Source organism: Sus scrofa, chromosome 14 (assembly GCF_000003025.6).
Source record: "Sus scrofa isolate TJ Tabasco breed Duroc chromosome 14, Sscrofa11.1, whole genome shotgun sequence".
Taxonomy (NCBI): Eukaryota; Metazoa; Chordata; class Mammalia; order Artiodactyla; family Suidae; genus Sus; species Sus scrofa.
Window position 1 is genome coordinate 37,582,287 of NC_010456.5, and position 18,643 is coordinate 37,600,929.

General features: G+C 51.7%; 1 protein-coding gene across 2 annotated transcripts; it reads left to right on the plus strand.

Moving 5' to 3' along the window:
* Positions 418 to 14,481, plus strand: TBX3 (T-box 3). 2 transcript variants are annotated; one of them, XM_001928002.4, is made up of 8 exons: positions 536 to 2,095; positions 3,759 to 4,026; positions 4,980 to 5,039; positions 5,296 to 5,442; positions 7,411 to 7,487; positions 8,622 to 8,779; positions 10,199 to 10,875; positions 12,421 to 14,481. In XM_001928002.4, exons 1-8 carry the CDS (start codon positions 1,707 to 1,709, stop codon positions 12,880 to 12,882), a joined length of 2,238 nt encoding a protein of 745 aa, XP_001928037.1. In that variant the 5' UTR covers positions 536 to 1,706; the 3' UTR covers positions 12,883 to 14,481. The 2 variants fall into 2 exon arrangements, with proteins under 2 accessions (XP_001928032.1, XP_001928037.1); XM_001927997.5 differs by lacking the exon at positions 4,980 to 5,039 and having other exon boundaries at positions 418 to 2,095.

Below are 18,643 nucleotides of genomic sequence, written 5' to 3' on the forward strand. Positions count from 1 at the left end.
GCTGCCGGGGAGACCGGCACCGAGAGTCACCCGAGCTCGGGAGCCCTTTAGCGGCGGCCGGGCGGAGCTTGGCTCCACGTGGGGCTGGAGAGCGCGCAAGCCTGGAGACTCGGCGGCGCTTGCCTCTCCGCGGCTGCCGGCTTTTGTTGAGCCTGGCGGCTGGATGGCAGCTCGCGGGAGCTTCAGCCTTACGCTCGGCTCGCCCGAGGCCGAGTTAACAGGGGGAGAGGGAGAGAGAAACAGCTGGGGCGGCCCGAGAGGCGAGCCTAGCGCGCGAGAGGGGAGCGCCCCGGCCAGGAGCCCGGCGCGCTCTCCGCCTTCCTGGCCAGGCTCTCTCGCTCCCGCCTCCCTCCCCCGTCCTCCCTGGCCCTGCCTCCTCCCTCGAATGAGGGCTGGATGACTGAGGCATTTCAGACGTGGGCTGAGCCAGAGCTCGCTCGCTCTGGGGTTGCGGCGATCTCTCGATAAGCCACCTAGAGGCGACTCTGTGCGGCGCTCCCCAGTGGCTCCCCGCCCTCCCTCTGATCATGTTGACATATTCACAGGACAGGCAGTAGTACCGGTGCGGCGCTGCGACGTTACAGTTTCCGACACCTTCTTTTTATAACTCGGCTCTATCCCCCAGCACTCGACCTGTGAAAACCACGCCTATGCAGCAACACAATTGGTCCGAAAGCGTCAAAGAGCCAATCAAGAGGCCTCCGGCTCCCCGCAGCCCACGGCAGAGCCCGACCTTCTAGAGCCGCCGAGCAGACGCCCGGGGAATTCTAGAGGCAGAGGAGGGTGGCGAGGAGCTCTCGCTGGCTTTCTCTCGCTCCCTCCCTCTCCTCGCGCTCCCTCTCCCACTTGGTCTCTCTTTTTCTCTCACCCTCCCTCTCTCCCTTCTTTTCATTCTCCTCCTCCCCCCCCTAAATCCTCCCTGCCCTGCGCGTCTGGACGCAGATTTAGGAAGCGAATTCGCTCACGTTTTAGGACAAGGAAGACAGGCGCGGGAGAAGAGCACAGCAAGATTCGGATTGAAACCCAGACACCCTCCGGAGGTTCGGAGCGGAGGAAGGAGGAGGAGGGCGAGCGGAAGCCAGTTTGCAGTTCAAGTTTTGATAGCGCTGGCTGAAGAGGGCTTCAATCAGATTTTTTTTTTTTTTTTTTTTTTTTTTTAAAGAAGAGAGACTTTCCACTCTCGCTCGCTGGTCAAGCTGGTCTAGCGCAGTTGCAGACGCCTCCTGCGAGCCGAAGGGAGAGGCAGAGATAGGGGGGCGGGGGAAGAAGAAGGAGAAGAAGAGGTAAAAAGTCTCCTAGGAGAATTGTTCGCATTTGCAACAAAGAACTGGGGGCTGGGGAGCGACTGCTGGGACCAAGGGCTGGAGTGTCTATTTCGAGCCAAGCGGCAGGGCTCCGGCGCAAGTCCAGAGCCTGCTCGCTCCCTCGCCTCTGAAACCGACTTCCAGGAGCGGCTTTTTGAAAACGCGAGACACAAGGACAGTCACCACGCGACTATGTCTCCTGATTTCTAGCTTTCCCCACTTTAAAAGAGACATTCCCTTCCCCAAAAGAACCCCCCTTGAGGTGCCTTATTTGTGATTCTCCCCCTTTTTTTTCGCGTTTTTTTTTTCTTCCAAACTATGTGCTGCTGTTAAACAAAAACAAAACAAAACAGCAGCTGCGGACTTGTCCCCGGCTGGAGCCCAGCGCCCCGCCTGGAGTGGATGAGCCTCTCCATGAGAGATCCGGTCATTCCTGGGACAAGCATGGCCTACCATCCGTTCCTACCTCACCGGGCGCCGGACTTCGCCATGAGCGCGGTGCTGGGTCACCAGCCGCCCTTCTTCCCCGCGCTGACGCTGCCTCCCAACGGCGCGGCGGCGCTCTCGCTGCCCGGCGCCCTGGCCAAGCCGATCATGGATCAATTGGTGGGGGCGGCCGAGACCGGCATCCCTTTCTCCTCCTTGGGGCCCCAGACACATCTGAGGCCTCTGAAGACCATGGAGCCTGAAGAAGAAGTGGAGGATGACCCCAAGGTGCACCTCGAGGCCAAAGAACTTTGGGATCAGTTCCACAAGCGGGGCACTGAGATGGTCATTACCAAGTCGGGAAGGTAAGCCAGCATCGGGCCCCCTCCCCCAAGCTACCGAAGGTTTCTTTCCTGGTTTTATCTCTCTCCTTCCAGAAGAGTCGGTTTGCCAGTTATTTCTGCTTAGGGAAAAACTTGGTTCCCCCGGAACTGTGTACTGAGTTTTCCCGGCCCTGCCCCTGTGGCAGGAAATTTCACCTTACCTGGGCGTCTGCAGCCAGCAGGCAGTTTTCCCTCCCTGGGTCTGCATCCTGGGATCCCTACAGGATAGATAGAATTTTTTCTATGGTGCACAGACATCTCTGCAGGAAGAAGAAAAAAGCACCCCATTGCAGGAAGTTCACTGATCAAACCTTTCTGGAACAACCTTCTTTGTAGATGTTGTATTTTTGTCTGTTTCATTTGGGTCTCTGAGAGAAACACTTAACAGCCCTTTTGGTTTGCGTGGTAGTGGGAGGCCTGGCAGGAGCGGCCCTTGCCCTTTCTGCCCTCCAGCTTAGCTTCTGGGTCTGGAGGGGGCCTGAGCCTACCCCTGCCAGCGTTAGAGTGGAATACAGGGGTATTTGGGGTTTGTCCTCACTGCTCCATGTGTCTGTAATCCAAGAGAGAGTTCAGCAGGCAATTTTGGATAATTAAGATTATGTTTGCAGACCCAGGAAGCCAGTGGAGAGACGCAGACTGCTGGTTTATGTGTGAATATTATCAACCATATTTTACCTAACATTTAGAAGGCCTTGCCTGACCAAAGCTTGCCTGTCATTTAAAATTACTGATTTTTTTTTAAAGACATTGAAGTCTATCAAGGCATGCAGTTGAAGGAATAACAAGAAAATCCCTCTCTTGATGCCTGTAGCTTTCTGTGTCATTCTGAGCTGTAAGAGGCCAAAGTTTGGCATAAAATCCTCCAGCCCAGAAGACATTCAGTCTGTTTCACAGCGACGCGCTCTCTGCTCCCTTTTAAGTCAAAAGTACAGAATGCCAATGCTTCTGGGAAATAAAAAAGCAATTTGGTGGTAGAGTCAGGCACTTTTGGACTGGCCCAAGCAGTTGGGGGTGTGTGTGTGGGGGAAATGTGGTTAGCGGCTGCTAGGCAGGCTGGCGATCAGGCCTGGGAGTCTACCCCAACCTTCAGAATTCGTTTTGAGAACTCACCCAAGTACAGTTTCATTTCGCCAGCAGCGGGATTGCTGTTCCACAGCAGAGAGGGGTGCAACTTGACATTTCTTTGCCTGATACGGTTAACATTTTCTCACCCATGGGTGGTGGAAAACTCTAGCCTTGATTGACTGAACTTGACTCAAATCCTACCCCAAGCGGTTTAGAACTAGACACCCATAGGAAAAGGCAGAGGCAAGAACTCCCCTCTAAGGAGGGTAATCTATAAAGTCATACAAGAGACCAAAAAAAATCATAAAAAATTATTAGATGATGTGGAGATATCCAATGCCACAATTCACTTGTTTTGAATCTTGGGACATTTAAAATAGAGATATTTGAGTGTGTTTCATCCTTCTCTTGTGGAAGGAAACTATTTTGGACCCAGTTGCCCTACTGTGAATGGTACAAGCTCCTTGATTGCAATAGAAAGTTTTAAATTTGATTTACACCTTTTAGGATAGGGGATCAAACCCAAGATTTTGAGTGATTTTTTTTTTCTTTTTTTCTTGTCTCTTCCTCTCCCTTGTAGGCGAATGTTTCCTCCATTTAAAGTAAGGTGTTCTGGGCTGGATAAAAAAGCCAAATACATTTTGTTGATGGACATTATAGCTGCTGATGACTGTCGGTATAAATTTCACAATTCTCGGTGGATGGTGGCAGGAAAGGCTGACCCCGAAATGCCGAAGAGAATGTACATTCACCCAGACAGCCCTGCTACCGGGGAACAGTGGATGTCCAAGGTTGTCACTTTCCACAAACTGAAACTCACCAACAACATTTCGGACAAACACGGATTTGTAAGTTTCATTGCTTCCCTTCGTGAAATTTTCTTCTCCCTAGCAAAGGCAAGGTTTCCCCCTTTCCTGTAAAATCAAGAGTTTCTCCCTGGCTCTCGATTGCAAAGCCTAGCAAACTTGTTAGATCCGCAAACAGAGCCAAAGAGAGAATTCTGGGGTGTGTTTCTCTTCGGGTAATGGAAGGCCTAGAATTCTAAAAGAAATGAGGGCTAGAAAACTTTACCGGCTCCTGTTCGATGGCAAGTCCAGGTTTTGGTAACTGCTTGACCTGACAGGGAAGTTAAAAACCGATCGTGAAGCTAGAAAACCAGTGTTAAGGATAGGTGTTTGTAGAGAGCTTGTTTTACCATAGCACACTTGTATTTTGAAACCAGCCATCCTATTTTTTGCTTAGGAGAATTTTAAGGTTAGAAGCCTTGACTGCGTTGCGAGAGGGTGTGAATACATTTTTTTGAAAGATTTTTTTTCCTTGGACTAAAAAAGAATGGGGCTTAGGCGAAAGTCATATTTATTAGAAATGAGACTCGGGTCCCTCAGTATAAAACGTGTGTGTGTGTGTGTGTGTGTGTGTGTGTGTGTGTGTGTGGAGTATAAATATGGATTCAGTAAGGGAATCCCTAGAAACTTGCTGGAGATTGAGATTGCTTGTAAAAGTCAAGCAAAGGACCTTTTGCCCCCTGCTCCTACGCCTCCCCAGCATTTCAATAAAATAAACAGAGTGATAAGTGAGGAAGAAGCAGAAAGATTAGGCCCAGGAAGACGTGAATGGCGTGGAAATATCTTCAGCGGGCAGGAATTGCATTTGAAGCCCTTGATTTGATTAAGGCATAAATATTCCTCTCTAGAGTTCAGCCTTTCAGGGCTTTAAGTGGATTGGGCTCGTCAATTAGTGGGCGCTTAAAGGACTGAATCATTTTGTAAATTAAAATGCATGTTTTTCTCTATCTTTTAAGACTTTGGCCTTCCCAAGTGATCAAGCAACGTGGCAGGGGAATTATAGTTTTGGTACTCAGGTAGGCTAGGGTTCGAGGTACGAATCCACCTTAGATGGTGAGGGTGGGGGGACCCTTTGGAAATCAAGGAGCAATTTGGATTCTCCAGAAGAGAGCACATGCGGGGCGAATGTTCCCTCAGAGGTCCTCCTCGGAGGAGGTGGGCTCCATACCAGCCTGGTGCCCTTTGGTGGGGTAGATGTCAGCCTGGCAGGGGTCCGAAGATCCCACTAAATCCTCCTGTGATGTGTGTGTCTCCTCTTGCTGGCCCCTGCAGACTATCTTGAACTCCATGCACAAATACCAGCCCCGGTTCCACATCGTGAGAGCCAACGACATCTTAAAACTTCCTTATAGTACTTTTCGGACGTACTTGTTTCCCGAAACCGAATTCATCGCTGTGACGGCATACCAGAATGATAAGGTAAGCCCGGGCGCTTTTCTTTCTAATGATGATATGAACACCCCCTCCCCTCCTTAAGCTGCTTTCCAGCGAGGATGAGAACATTTACAGGAGCATTGAGATGGGAGTCTGATTCTTTCGATGTGACCTTCAGCGCAACTTTTGGGAAAGGGGCACTGGTACCTTGCAGAGGCAGAAGGGAAGAAAGAAAAAAGAAAAAAAAACAACTTGACCAGCTAGGAATCCAATGCTGAGTGGGGGGGGGGAGGCCAAACTAACTTGGCCAGTGAGACGAACCTATAACCACCCGTCACTTAAGTCGCCTGCCCCACCCCCACCTGGGCTTTCTCCTGTTGGTTGCAAGGTTCATCCTCTTCCCCTTCAGGAAGAAAGATCCAGCAATCAGGTTTGAAAGGGAACCAGATAAAAATTGAAGGCAAAAGCCATTCGGGATCTGGGGAGGAGAATTCCAGCAAAGACCAGATTTTTCCCCTAGCCAGAAATCCCGAGTAGCTGGTCTGGTTTTTATTACCTTTTATGCTGCTGTGTTTTTTATGATGTGTGTGTGTGTGTGTGTGTGTGTGTGTGTGTGTGTGTGTGGAAAGACCTACTCTGATCATAGGGTCATGCTAATTGAGTTGTCTGCGGCTTTTGAGATGAGATGACCGAAGTCACCACTTCATTTGAAGGGTTTTTTTTTTTCCCTCCCTGGGGCCTGAGGCCTGGGGTGAGGAGTACCCCCAAATGCAACAGCAGGCAGAGCCTAGTATGTAAAGCAATGGTGCCCTGAAGGTCATGGGCATGTGTGCAGAGAGACACAGAGAAAGTGACTCTGGCTGCCTATTCACCAGCGGCCAGCTTGGCTCACTGGGGGATGGGTGTGGGGATGGGGGGGGCGAACCTGAGGACCCCTGCCCTTCAACTTCTGAACCCTGGACCACAGAGCCAGTCCAGCTGACTGGACAAGGCCTTACATTTTGAATTCAGTATCAGTCTGGGTGGGTCCTCTGCGGCCTGATGATGGGGGTGGGGTGTTCCAGGTCTATTTCCTTAGTCTGGAGACTTAGGACATCAGGACCTCCTCTGCCTGTGAGAAGGGCAAACAGGAATTCATTCCAAGAACAAGAATCTATCCAGGGGGCCCTTTTTCCACCTCTAGAGAACTCTGTACACAACCATCCGTTTCCCCGCCCCAGGGAAGGGGTTTGAAAAATTATCTACTATTTTTTCCTCAGCATGTGAAATGCATGCTCCCTTTAGACCCAGAATCCTGAGAATCTAAGTTGTTAGTGGAATAATAAAATACAGCATTTTTGCTCAGAGAGGCCATGAGCCTTCTCCCTGTAATGTCCGTGGCAAAGTATATCAAAGAAAACAAAGGTTTCTAGTGGTCATTCAGTCCTTTTAAATCTGTAATTGTCAATATTGTAATTCCTCAAACACACACTCCCTACACCCAGCAAAAATAAGCAAACCCCCTCCAGCACAAGGGTAGTGAAATGCCATAAATCATTTTATTAGATTTACAGAAAAGGTTGAAGGGTGTGCTGTGTGTGTGTGTGTGTGTGTGTTTTGGGGGCAGGAAATGTATCGTAATGTATTTTATGACCAATTGCACTGTATAAAAAAGTCGAATTAAAAGCATAATTATAAGATCTACAAACAGGTTGCCCTTTTGACAGCTTTTCTATTTCTAAGCCCAAGCTGTCAGCTACCCAGGCAGGATCACTTCAGCCTGGAACCCTTGGTTTTGGCCTCCTGGGGAAGATGCCAGCCATGGCAGCATAGCCTCCATTGGTTTTCCTCCGAACCCCCTCCAAACTTCCACTGTGGTCCCTGCTCCATTCTCTTTAACCTGGCATATCCAGGGGACTTCTCCAGTTGGCTGTCAGATGTCTAGTAGATTGTTGGGTTGGGAGGGGGAACACTCCCAGAACATTCTAGAAAATGAGGCCAATGTCTCTTTCTTGCTTGTGTCTCCTCCTCTAGATAACTCAGTTAAAAATAGACAACAACCCTTTTGCAAAAGGTTTCCGGGACACTGGAAATGGCAGGAGAGAAAAAAGGTGAGCTGAGATGGTCATTTCTCTGATAATTTAGAAAATCACTTTTCTAGGTCCCAGATCTCAACTCTTAGAAATGGGATGTAGGCACTTATATGGAGAAGGGTGGGGGAAGGGTGGAAAAAGGTTTCCTCCCCCTTGGCCAGAGCAAGAGCTTACTGCTCTCAATACACTACTTTTTCTACCTCCTCCACGGTACCTTAAAGGAAGTTAACCAGGCCACCCCATAGATGTCTCTGGAAGAAAAGTACCAGGGATAACAGATTACATACAGATGCCTATTAATTAATTCCTAATTAATATAAGTTCATCCTGGGCAGGTCCCAAGAATGGACTAAGCTATTCACAAAATGCTTTGGAATTTTTGTAATCTTGTCTTGCAAAGGGTCAGACAGAACCGAGGCCCCTGGAGTCTGTGTCTCCCTCCTTCTGTGGGGACACGAACCATTTTGCATTAAGCAGACAGCCGGATGGTATAGAAAAGAAGCTCTGCCTCCCTCCCCCACCAGCTTTCAAAGAAATTCGAAAATCCGGAAAATCAGCCCCAATTTTTTAATCTATCCTCTTGGGGGAGGGGCGGGCATTGAAAAATAATTTCTAACATCTAAATAGTTTAGCTTTTCTTTTTACTCTGATTAATGTGTTGGTGAAACAATGATAGTAAAATGCACCATGAAATAACCACTTCCTCTCAATCTTAGCAACCCAGTCCGGAGTTGGTAGGCGGGTTGTGTTCACTGGTTTGAGTCCTCGATTCCCCTCGGTCTGTAAGGCCGGCTGTTCAGCTGTCTCTGGCCAGCTCCAGTCTCCCCTCTTGCTCTTTGTTTTTAAACAAGATTTCACAGCCCCAGCCAATGCCCCCTCCCTAGAGAAACCTCCCGGTCTTGAATAAACACACTCGAAGCCTTCTTCCTTCCTCCCTCCCCCCAGGCCACACTCTTCAGCCCAGTGGCAGGATCCAGAACAATGTTTGGGTCCCCGTGGCTGCCCCAGGGCCTGCAGATTTCAGGGAATTAGTGTTGTCCGTGGGCGCAGGCTGGGCGAGGTGTGTGCGCGCCTCTTTGGAGAGGCTGAGGTGAGCAGAGAGGGGAAATGCCTGTTCGGATTGGTAACGCTGGGTGTGGGCTTCTGCCACAGAAAGCAGCTCACCCTGCAGTCCATGAGGGTGTTCGATGACAGACACAAAAAAGAGAATGGCACCTCGGATGAGTCCTCTAGCGAACAGGCCGCCTTCAACTGCTTTGCCCAGTCCTCCTCTCCGGCCGTCTCCACTGTGGGGACATCGAACCTCAAAGGTGAGCCTGGCCGCCTCAGATGTCTCAGGTTTCTCCAGGTCCTGGAGGCCTGAAGAGTTGGGGGGCGAGGGACAGGGACACCCACGGGGGAACCTGCCCCTTCAAAGCTTCAGACCCTTCTAGAAGTTTGTAAGCAGGAGCCAAAGCTCAAAAAGGGTGATCAGGTGTGTACCTCTTCCTGTGCTAGTGTAAGAGCTCAGCCCCTTTTCCGCAGACATTGATGTGTCCAGGAGGAGAGGGTGGCCTCTGTCCTAAGTCCTCTCTGGGTGGGGGCCTGGAGCGCCCCTCTCTCTTTTCCCTCCTTCTTCCTATCCCTCCAAGCAAGCAAAGCTGACTTTTTTTTTTTTTTTTAACTAGCTTTGAACTCTATGTTAGGCTGGGTTGGGGGTGGTGGGATAGTCTCTGCCACCTGGAACAGGGAAGGTGGCCCAGGGAACACTCAGCTATAAAGCAACCATTGACCTGTGAGTGGAGATGGGGCCCTGGGAATCTGAGTGGGGGGGGCGGGTAGGAGATGGGAGGGGACGGGCTGTTCAAATCTCCAGCCGGTTTCCTGTGTTTAAAGAGCAAGAACTATTTATTTGGAAAGACACACGTGCTCTCAACGGGAAGAAACCTGTTTTTTTAAGTGAAATAAAATGAAAGTCCTTTATGTCTTCAATCCATTTAAGCTTTAAACACAAAATGGGGTCCTTTTTTCTTTTCTTTTCTTTTTTTCTGGTAGGACACCCACAGAGGGTGTGGTGAGAGCAAAAGAGAATCTATGATTGTCTGCAGGCAGTGAGTGGGCTGCCCATCACCCATCTCTGTCTGCAGAGACAGGGGCAAACAGAGAAGGTTCCGTGGTGTGTGTACGTGTGTTGGGGGAGGGGTGTTCGCTTCTGCCACCACCAATTCAGATGTTAGGGTTCTCTCCAAACCAATCCTTCTGAAAGAAGCCACAAATCTGTGGAAGGGGCTGACCTCAACCACTCTTTGAACAAAGACAGAGTAACTGCAAGGTGCTCCAGCAGGGAGATTTAGTGTAAGTCAGTTTTTATTTTTAAAAAGTGAATTTGCAATCGAATGGGAAAAGGCCAGGAAAGGCTTTGACCTAGTAGGAGCTCAGTCCATGCTTTGCTGTAAAATAGTAAAATTCACAGAAGATTTGGGGAAGGGGGTCTCTGTGTGGGGGGGTCAGCTCTCTAAATCCTTGAAATGCAATGTTAACTTATTGAATCCTTCCACTCAAGAATGAGGTACCATCACTCCCACTTTGCAGATGAGAAAAGTGAGGCACAGAGAGGTTAAGGGGCTTGCTGGGGTTATGCAGCTTGCAAGTGACGGAGCTGGGATTTAAACTGGGGACCTTGAGTTCTACTGGCCTGGATTTTAGAGCTAACTCCCTTCCGCCTGGCTTTTGTTCCCCTCCTACGGTAGATCTGTGTCCCAGCGAGGGTGAGAGCGACGCCGAGGCTGAGAGCAAAGAGGAGCACGGCCGGGAAGCCTGCGACGCAGCCAAGATCTCCACCACCACGTCAGAGGATCCCTGCCGGGATAAGGGCAGCCCCGCGGTCAAGGCGCACCTCTTCGCAGCCGAGCCGCCCAGTCGGCCCCGGGACAGCGGACGTCTGGACAAGGCGTCGCCCGACTCTCGCCACAGCCCGGCCACTATCTCGTCCAGCACCCGCGTCCTGGGCGCCGAGGAGCGCCGGAGCCCGGGCCGCGAGGGCGCGGCCACGTCCAAGGCTGAGGAGGCTCGTGCGCTGCCGGGCAAGGAGGCCTTCGCGCCGCTCACCGTGCAGACAGACGCGGCTGCTGCGCACCTGGGCCAGGGCCCCCTGCCCGGCCTCGGCTTCGCCCCTGGCCTGGCCGGCCAGCAGTTCTTCAACGGGCACCCGCTTTTCCTGCACCCCAGCCAGTTCGCCATGGGGGGTGCCTTCTCCAGCATGGCAGCTGGCATGGGGCCCCTGCTGGCCACCGTGTCTGGGGCCTCCACCGGCGTCTCAAGCCTGGATTCCACTGCCATGGCCTCAGCCGCAGCGGCCCAGGGACTGTCAGGGGCGTCTGCGGCCACCCTGCCCTTCCACCTCCAGCAGCACGTCTTGGCCTCACAGGTATTTATCAGCCTCCTCTCTAGCCCCTCCTTCCATTCACTCTGGTTTGCAAGCCCTTTGATAGAAGATCCTCACCCAGTCTGCCTGCTTAAGTTAAAGGCAACTACTTTCTGTTCTGACTTGAGTGGTCTTGTGATCACCTCCACCTTCTAGGTGAAAAGGCAGAGCTCAGAAACGTCGAGTAACTTTTCCAAGGTCACACAGCTGGTAGGTGGTAGACCTGAGACTCTACCCCAGCTGACTCCAGGGCCTCTTCCAGGGGCTGTGATTTTTAGCTTCTTAAATGTTTCACAGCCAGCCCTCCCATAGGAATTAGATGAGGAAGAGACTATAGCCTGGGGAAGGGAAGTGACTCCCTGGCTGGTGACTTAAGTCTTGAGCCTCCAATATGAAGCTATTTCCCTGCCCACCCCCCCCACCAAAAGCAGGCCAGCCTGTTCCCCAAGGGGTTAATGGTTTGTGCACACATGGGAAATGTCAGGGAAGAGGGACCGGCTGTGGCTGTGGCAGGCCTGATGGCCTGTGTGTGGCTCAGACAGCTGTGTTGGGGCTCCAGCAGCTGGGAAGAAGTCTCAGGCCGCTGGAAATGCTCTGAACCCGGGCGAAAAGGTTCTGTGGGGTTTTCTGTGTGCTCTCGCCTTTTGTTTTGTCTGAGCACATTCGTCTCCCTTCCCTGAGCCAAGAGGCAGGAACAGCCTCCCCCTCTGGGGGGAGGAGGGGACTGAAAAAAGGGCTGGCTTCTGGCCTTCCTCCACACCTCCTATCTCCTGTGCTATCCCTCTCTGGAGACCCTCCTGTCATTGGGGATAGGTGGCCGAGGGGCTGCCCAAGTAAACAAATACTAATGGTACCCAAGGCAGTGGGTCAGAGAGAATTAGCTGAGGGTCCCTGGATTTTAATTCTATTTTTGGCCACTTGTTAGCTGATTGACTTCCTGCACCCCCAGGGCCTGCCTCAGTCTCTCCAGGTGTAATACCAGGATTTGGGGCTAGGTGATTTCTCTCTGTTCATAGCAAACACCCTTTACTCTCTCCTCCTCTAACCTGCCCCACCCCTCAATTTCCTTTTGCTTAAGGATCTTCTCTGGATTTTTTTTTTTTTTTCATTTGAGAAACTTCTGGAATGGAGGGGGAGGGCTGAGGGGTGGAGCAACAAGAATGAAAAACTTGTATGTCCAACATTTTATGCCCTCTGGCTTTCACCCAGCCACTTTTGTGGGGTAGACTGACTGCAGCCCCATTTAACAGGTGAAACAACTGACTCTAATGGGAGAATTCCCAACAGTCTTATTGGCCAGGGGTCCTGTGTGAATTATTTTGCTCATTTAATAACACATAAAGTCCCCGATAATATATATTATTGAACGTGTCCCTGTTTTTGTCATAAGAAAGCTGAGGCACAGGGAGTGAATACTTTGGCCTAGGATGGCCTAGCTCAGATTTGGACCTAAAGAAGTCTGAGTGTCCTGAGCGGCTGAGGTTGGCTCCTCCCCACTGCGCAGCCCCGGGTCTCTAATTCTCCGCCTTCGTTCTTCTCCTTCCCCAGGGCCTGGCCATGTCGCCTTTTGGAAGTCTGTTCCCTTATCCCTACACGTACATGGCCGCTGCCGCCGCCGCCTCGTCGGCCGCGGCCTCCAGCTCCGTGCACCGCCACCCGTTCCTGAACCTGAACAGCATGCGCCCGCGGCTGCGTTACAGCCCCTACTCCATCCCCGTGCCGGTGCCGGACAGCAGCAGCCTGCTCACCACCGCCCTGCCGACCATGGCCGCGGCCGCGGGGCCCCTCGACAGCAAGGCCGCCGCCCTGGCCGCCAGCCCGGCCTCAGTGGCTGTGGACTCCGGCTCGGAACTCAACAGCCGCTCCTCCACGCTCTCCTCCAGCTCTGTGTCCCTGTCGCCCAAACTCTGCCCGGAGAAGGAGGCAGCCACCAGCGAACTGCAGAACATTCAGCGCCTGGTCAGCGGTTTGGAAGCCAAGCCGGATAGGGCCCGCAGCACATCCCCGTAAACTTCTCCCCAGAAAAGTCTCTTCATTCCAGTCCAGTCCAGTCTGCAGTGCACTTTGTCGGAAGTCAAATAAACCAGGGGCGTGCAGTGAGGTCAGCCCTTCTTTGTGCAGCCCTGTCTGGGAAGGGGTGCAGGACTCCCTGGAGAGAATGTGCTAGAAATGGGCCCTGTCTTCCTGATGTGGTTTATACATCCAGGATCTGGCTCAGAAAAATCTGTCGCATAGAGCTCTTGGGGGTGGGAGTTAAAGCCTTGGTGTCCAGAGCACCTCCTTCGAGGCTGGTCTGGAAGCTGTGGGAAGATAAAGGTAGCCAGGCCCTGGGACAGAAGGTGTTGAAAAGCTTCTCCCCCAGTGCAGATTTATATATATATATTTTTTCCTTCACTCTGTGTCAAGTGGAAACACAAAATTAAAAGAAAAAAAATAACGGGGACAAATGGATACATGAACATGATTCTGTTTGTGAAGATTAAAAACTTTCTAGTGACCTGCGTATCCCGTTCTAAATAAATTCCTGGGCAGCATTGTTTGAGGGAGGGAAGGCCCTACCACCCTTGTTTAATCTCTATTAAGGAACTCTGTGTCTTTTTAATACTCTTGTGATGTTTTAAGAGCCGCTATAGGCCTCTTCTTGCATGTTCCACAGTAATGTATTTGTGGATTTTATTTTGAATGCTTGCTTTTAGAGAGAGAAGAATATGACCCCTTACCCTTTTCCTAGATTCTCCAAAAACCCCAAGGGGGATGATTTAAAGGGAAGAGGTGGGGAAAACACAAAAAATGAATTTATTTTATCTAAGCTCTGTAGCAAGATTCATGTTGTCCCTCTGGCAGTTCTTTCTCTTTCCTGTATATGCAATAACAAGGTTTTAAAAAAAATAATAAAGAAGAAGCGAGACTATTAGACAAAGTATTTATGTAATTATTTGATAACTCTTGTAAATAGGTGGAATATGAATGCTCGGAAAATTAAACTTTAATTTATTGACATTGTACATAGCTCTATGTAAATACGATTGCAGCTGTCAGGTTTTGTGGTTTTGTTTTCCTATAGTCAGTTTTATTTCAAGGTCACAGGATTGCGTTTAAAAGGAGAAAAACACTCTGCACCAACACCAACACACTTTTCAAGAGTTGTCTGCAAAAAAAAATTTTTTTTTTTTTTAATGTCCAAAAGTGGGGAAAAGTGCTATTACCTATTTTGCCCAAAACTGGGGAGGTGGTGCCATTCCCAGCCCCACCTTAAATTCCTAAGCGTGGTTCTGAGATGGCTTGGGGGCTGGAGGGGTGGGGAGTGCAGAGGCTCTGAGTTTGATTTTCTAATTTTTCTTTCGTATTTGTACTTGCTAGTTTCTGATTTCTTCAAAAAAAGAAGTGGAATTGACTACTTACTGTCTTCAATGTTGATGGTGTTTTGAATTGTTGCCTATAGAGGTATATTCACAGTTCAAAAGTCAGGTGCTGAGAGATTGTTTAAAGACAAAAATTCATGAAGGTATATTTTGTGTTATAATTGTTGATGAGTTCTTTGGTTTTCTGTATTTTTTGCCCTCTCTTAAAAATATCATTGAAATTTCAATAAATTTTTATTGAAATGTCCTTGGGCCTCGTGTTAAGTGTTTTCCTTAGGGAACTTTCCGGAAGGTGGCGAGTCAGTCTCTTTCTCTCCTGGCTTCCTTTAGCCCCTTCCTTTTGCCTTTAAATAATTAAGACCGCCCCCACTGAACCAAAATGAGATGTCACTCAAGTTACAAAGCTAAAAACAAAAGTCCCTTACCCCGGGTGAAGGGAACTGCTTCAATCCTGAAATTACTTTTCCTTTAAATTAGGAAGCAAAAGGAGAGACCGAAGGGGGCTGATTAGAATTGGATTGAATAACAATTTCAGATACTTAAGTTTTAATGGAAAAAGAAGGCTCGCTCCCTAAGTCAGAGTTTCCCACACGAATCCAACCAAAAATACATTGGAGGACTGCAAACGTTTTCATTTTAGGCTTGCTCTCCCCTTGCACATTGATCTGGGAACTCCAAGTCAAAAATACCTTCTTGCCCCCGTCTGTGGGAGGGGGGGAGCTAGAAGGCTCTCCTCGAAGCCAGTCCAGGCTTGGGCTTGGCAAGGCAGCACTTCTCCAGGCTGCAGGAGAAGGGGACAAAATCGAACGCCCCCCTGCAGTCTTTGGTGTCTCAAGTTGGACCGGGCTGACCCAAGGCCACCTTCTGAGGCCCCAGCCCGAACTGTGCGTGTGAAGCGCGACCAGCTCTGTGCAAACTTTGTGTCTAGCGAGGGGGGAGGGCAGTTTTCTCTGCAAGGGAAAGGTAATTCCAGGGCGCATATTTGACCCCCTCCGAGGGAAAAGTCACCCAGGAGGCTGACACCCTCCTCCAGTTCTTCCCTCCAACCAGCCTCCAGGCTGTTTGGGGAGTTGCCTTTTGAAGTTCGATTTATCTTTGAAACATTCAATAAAAAATGGTGGGGCCGTGACAGTCTTTGGTCTTCTGTCCTCCCCACCCCCAGCCTCGCCTCGGAGGTGTATTTAAGCGTGTGTGTTGGGGGCGGGAGGGGGTACGCGAAGGTTCTCCAAGCCTTTGCCTGCCCCGGGGGCCTTGACGTGAGGACTCAGCCGGAGCCTGCCTGGCGGCTGCCGCCCAACCCCCCTCCCTGGAGCCCGCCAGCCCGGCCCCAAGTCCCTGTCACCTTCGGGCCTCTTGAATGGCCGGCGAGGAGGACCCCCCTCCCCTCCCTCATCCTGCACTTGGAAGGGGACCGAGGTCGAGACCTTTTGGAGAGGGAGGCTTGGCCCCTTCCATCTCCAGCCAGGCACGTGGGGAGCGTCACAGCGTCACAGCACAGTCTCCCGGGGCGGGAGGGAAAAAACGGGGTCGGAGGTGAGTGGGTGGGGGGCTTGGCATGCCCTGGGGACCTCTGGGGCGCTAGATCTCCCGAGGGATTGAAGATTTCCAGGGTACGCGCCCTCCGCGAAGCGGCTGCCTCGGACTAGAGCAAGTTGTTGTTGGCCCAACGATTCCGCGCAGTGCCTGCGTCCCGAGAAGGTGGCAGTCGGTTGAGGGCGCCCAGCAGCGCACTCCTGGACAGGAGGGAGAAAACAGCCTCTGCCTCAAGGAGGGAAGGAATGCTTTTCTTCCTCCGTCCAGATTTGCCCACCCCCACCCCCCAAATTCTCAGAAGTGTGTCCAGCTTCTTCCACTGCTTGCCGCTTTTTCTTTTTTTTTTTTTTTAATCTCCCGTGTATCTTATTTGTATATAGTGACGTTAATGAGTAACTCTTGTGGCGCTGATGGACTGGGGGTGAGCGGCTTGCAATCTCCCTGGATTTCGTTGCCTATTACTCACCTGGCGCCGGTCGCAATCTCGCCGCGGGCTTTATGGTGGCGGCGGCCGCCGCGGAGGCCACTCGGGGCCGGCGCCTTCGCCCTTTTTTCCGGGCTTCGAGTGCCACCTATCTGTCTGGCCCACGAGTGCGCCCCGGCGGCGTCCGCTTGCTCGGCCCCCAGCCCCTCCCGGGTTCCGGAGCTTGAGCGCTTCACCTTTGCCCCCGTCTCATCCTTGCCACCCCCAGCCCGGGCTCCCTCCTTCTCTGCACACCCCCGCCCCCCGCCTCCATCCCAACATCGGAAGGAGCAGTCGTCGTCTCTTTCCTGGATATCACTTTCACTCCTGATTGGGTCTCAGATGAGAAAAACAGTCCTAACCGACTCTGGGTTGCCAAAGAGCCTTTGGAAAATCAATGAGGGGGACCCAGTCTCCTAGTTTTCTCACCAGGTACCTTGCTGCTCAGTGTAGAAACCTCTAGTAGTTCTTCCCGACCCTGCCAGACACGAGTTCAGGCTGGGTAGACTGCTAGGGAAAGGTTTCCCTCCTCCCCAGTATACACCACTCAGATTCTACCCGCATGCAACTCTCCTTTGCTTGATGCGCTTTCTATTCCTTGCAACTCTGGGGTTTTTTCCGTTTTTACCCTGGTCGCGTCTATAGGGACGAAGGGCAAGGCTCAAGAGAGCAGCAGTCTGTAAAAGGCCCCGCCCGGGGTCAGCTACCGCAGACTGCAGGGCCGAGAGACTTCGTGATTTGTAGATTTAAGGTGACAAATGCGGGTGCCGGCCGGAGCCCTCGCCCCCCGCCCCTTGGGAAGGTCGGCTCCAAGCCTGACTGCGCCCTGGCGTCTGAGACTGGCGGAGGGGGAGGGGGTGGGCTCGCCTTTTGCTGTGCTCCGAGCCGCGGGTGAAGGCGTCCGGGTTTCTGCTGACCTCCTGGCGCTAATTGCAGGGGCCGAAGGGCGCGCTCCGGCAGAGGCCCGGGTCACGACCCTGTGCTCCCTCCTCCCGGGTCCTGGGAAGCCCGAAGGAGCCGGGTGTGCGCAGGCGGGCGTGCGTATGCGAGTGTATTGTGTGCGTGTGTGCATGTACGTGTGTGTATGTGTGCATAGAGCCCCCCCCCCTGGATCTGCGCTGTCCTGGAGCCTATCCGTCCTTCCTGGGGAAAGTTCCCGGCGTGTAGGCCCTTACAAAAATTCCATCCAAGAAGGAAAACCCTTGTTCTGACCTTTCCCCTAAGCCGGCAGACAAGCAGCCGCCTTCAGGCACTGCAAGAGGCTTGAAACGCTTCGCGTCCGAGAGCTTTCTGCCTCGCTGGTTTCCAAATTTGACCTCACGGCAGCCAGCCAAGAGAGCGGCTGCTGGGGTGTAGATGCGGGCCTGAGATCGCAACCTGGCTCTTACATACATTCCTCTGGAAAGTTCGTACCTATGCGTAGCTGTTCGGGCGTTTGCGTTACAGGTGTTAGAAGGGTATGCGTGTGTGCGCGCGTGTGCTTGTGTGTGCTCCATCCGTAGCCGTCTCTTCCAATTTGTATTTCGAAGTTCCTGCTCCAGACAGTTCCGGATGTAGATGCCTTTGGTTGTTTTATAATCAAGATGCGTATAATCAAGATGTATATGTTGCAGATGTCGGCGTTCAAAGTACACGTAACAACAATAATAAAAAGAGCTGGTGTACCGGGGGCACGTGCACGTGCCAGGCACTTGGTCCAGGACCCCACAAAAGATATCTCCTTTAACAGCGTCAAAATTAACCCTAGTGTGTGTGGACCATCTTTATCTTCCTTTCACAAAGGAGGGAACTGAGGCACAGAACGGTGACATCGCTTACCCCAGAGCTCCCGGGAAACTGTGGAGCGAGACCAAGTGGGCTCCAGCAGCCACTTTCTAGTTCAGGTAGAGGTGTACGTACCTGAGGCACACATATCCCGGGTGTAGAGAAATCTATGGGCGGGTTCCGGATTTGAGTGTGTGTCTCACGCGCTTTTCACGCGACATTTCAAGTTTCTTCGGGCGCCTGTCCTGCAGTGCAAAAGTGCGGTTTCTATCGCTGCGTCCGGTTCCCTGGCCCTCTCTCCCCGGTGCTGACACTGTCGGAGAGGAGGCGGCGCCCTTGGGGCCATTGTTCTCAGGCAGGGGGGTGTAGGCGAAGGTGGGCCAGGGACAAAACCGAATTTACAAATGTTTGTGGCAGGCCCAGGAGCGGATCTCTTGTTCTTGTCCCCATCTAAGTCTCGAGGGACAAGGAATTAGAACCGCACCAGCCGTGCACCTGGGATGCCGGGCAACCACGCTAACTCCAGTTTCCCTCTCTCTCCCGCTGGGAGAACGAGACCTGGACTTTGGGTGACTCGGGCTGTTCTCCACCGGCCTCCGATCCTTTCCTTCGTCCCTAACAGTTGCTGTGATCCCTCTGACCAGGCACG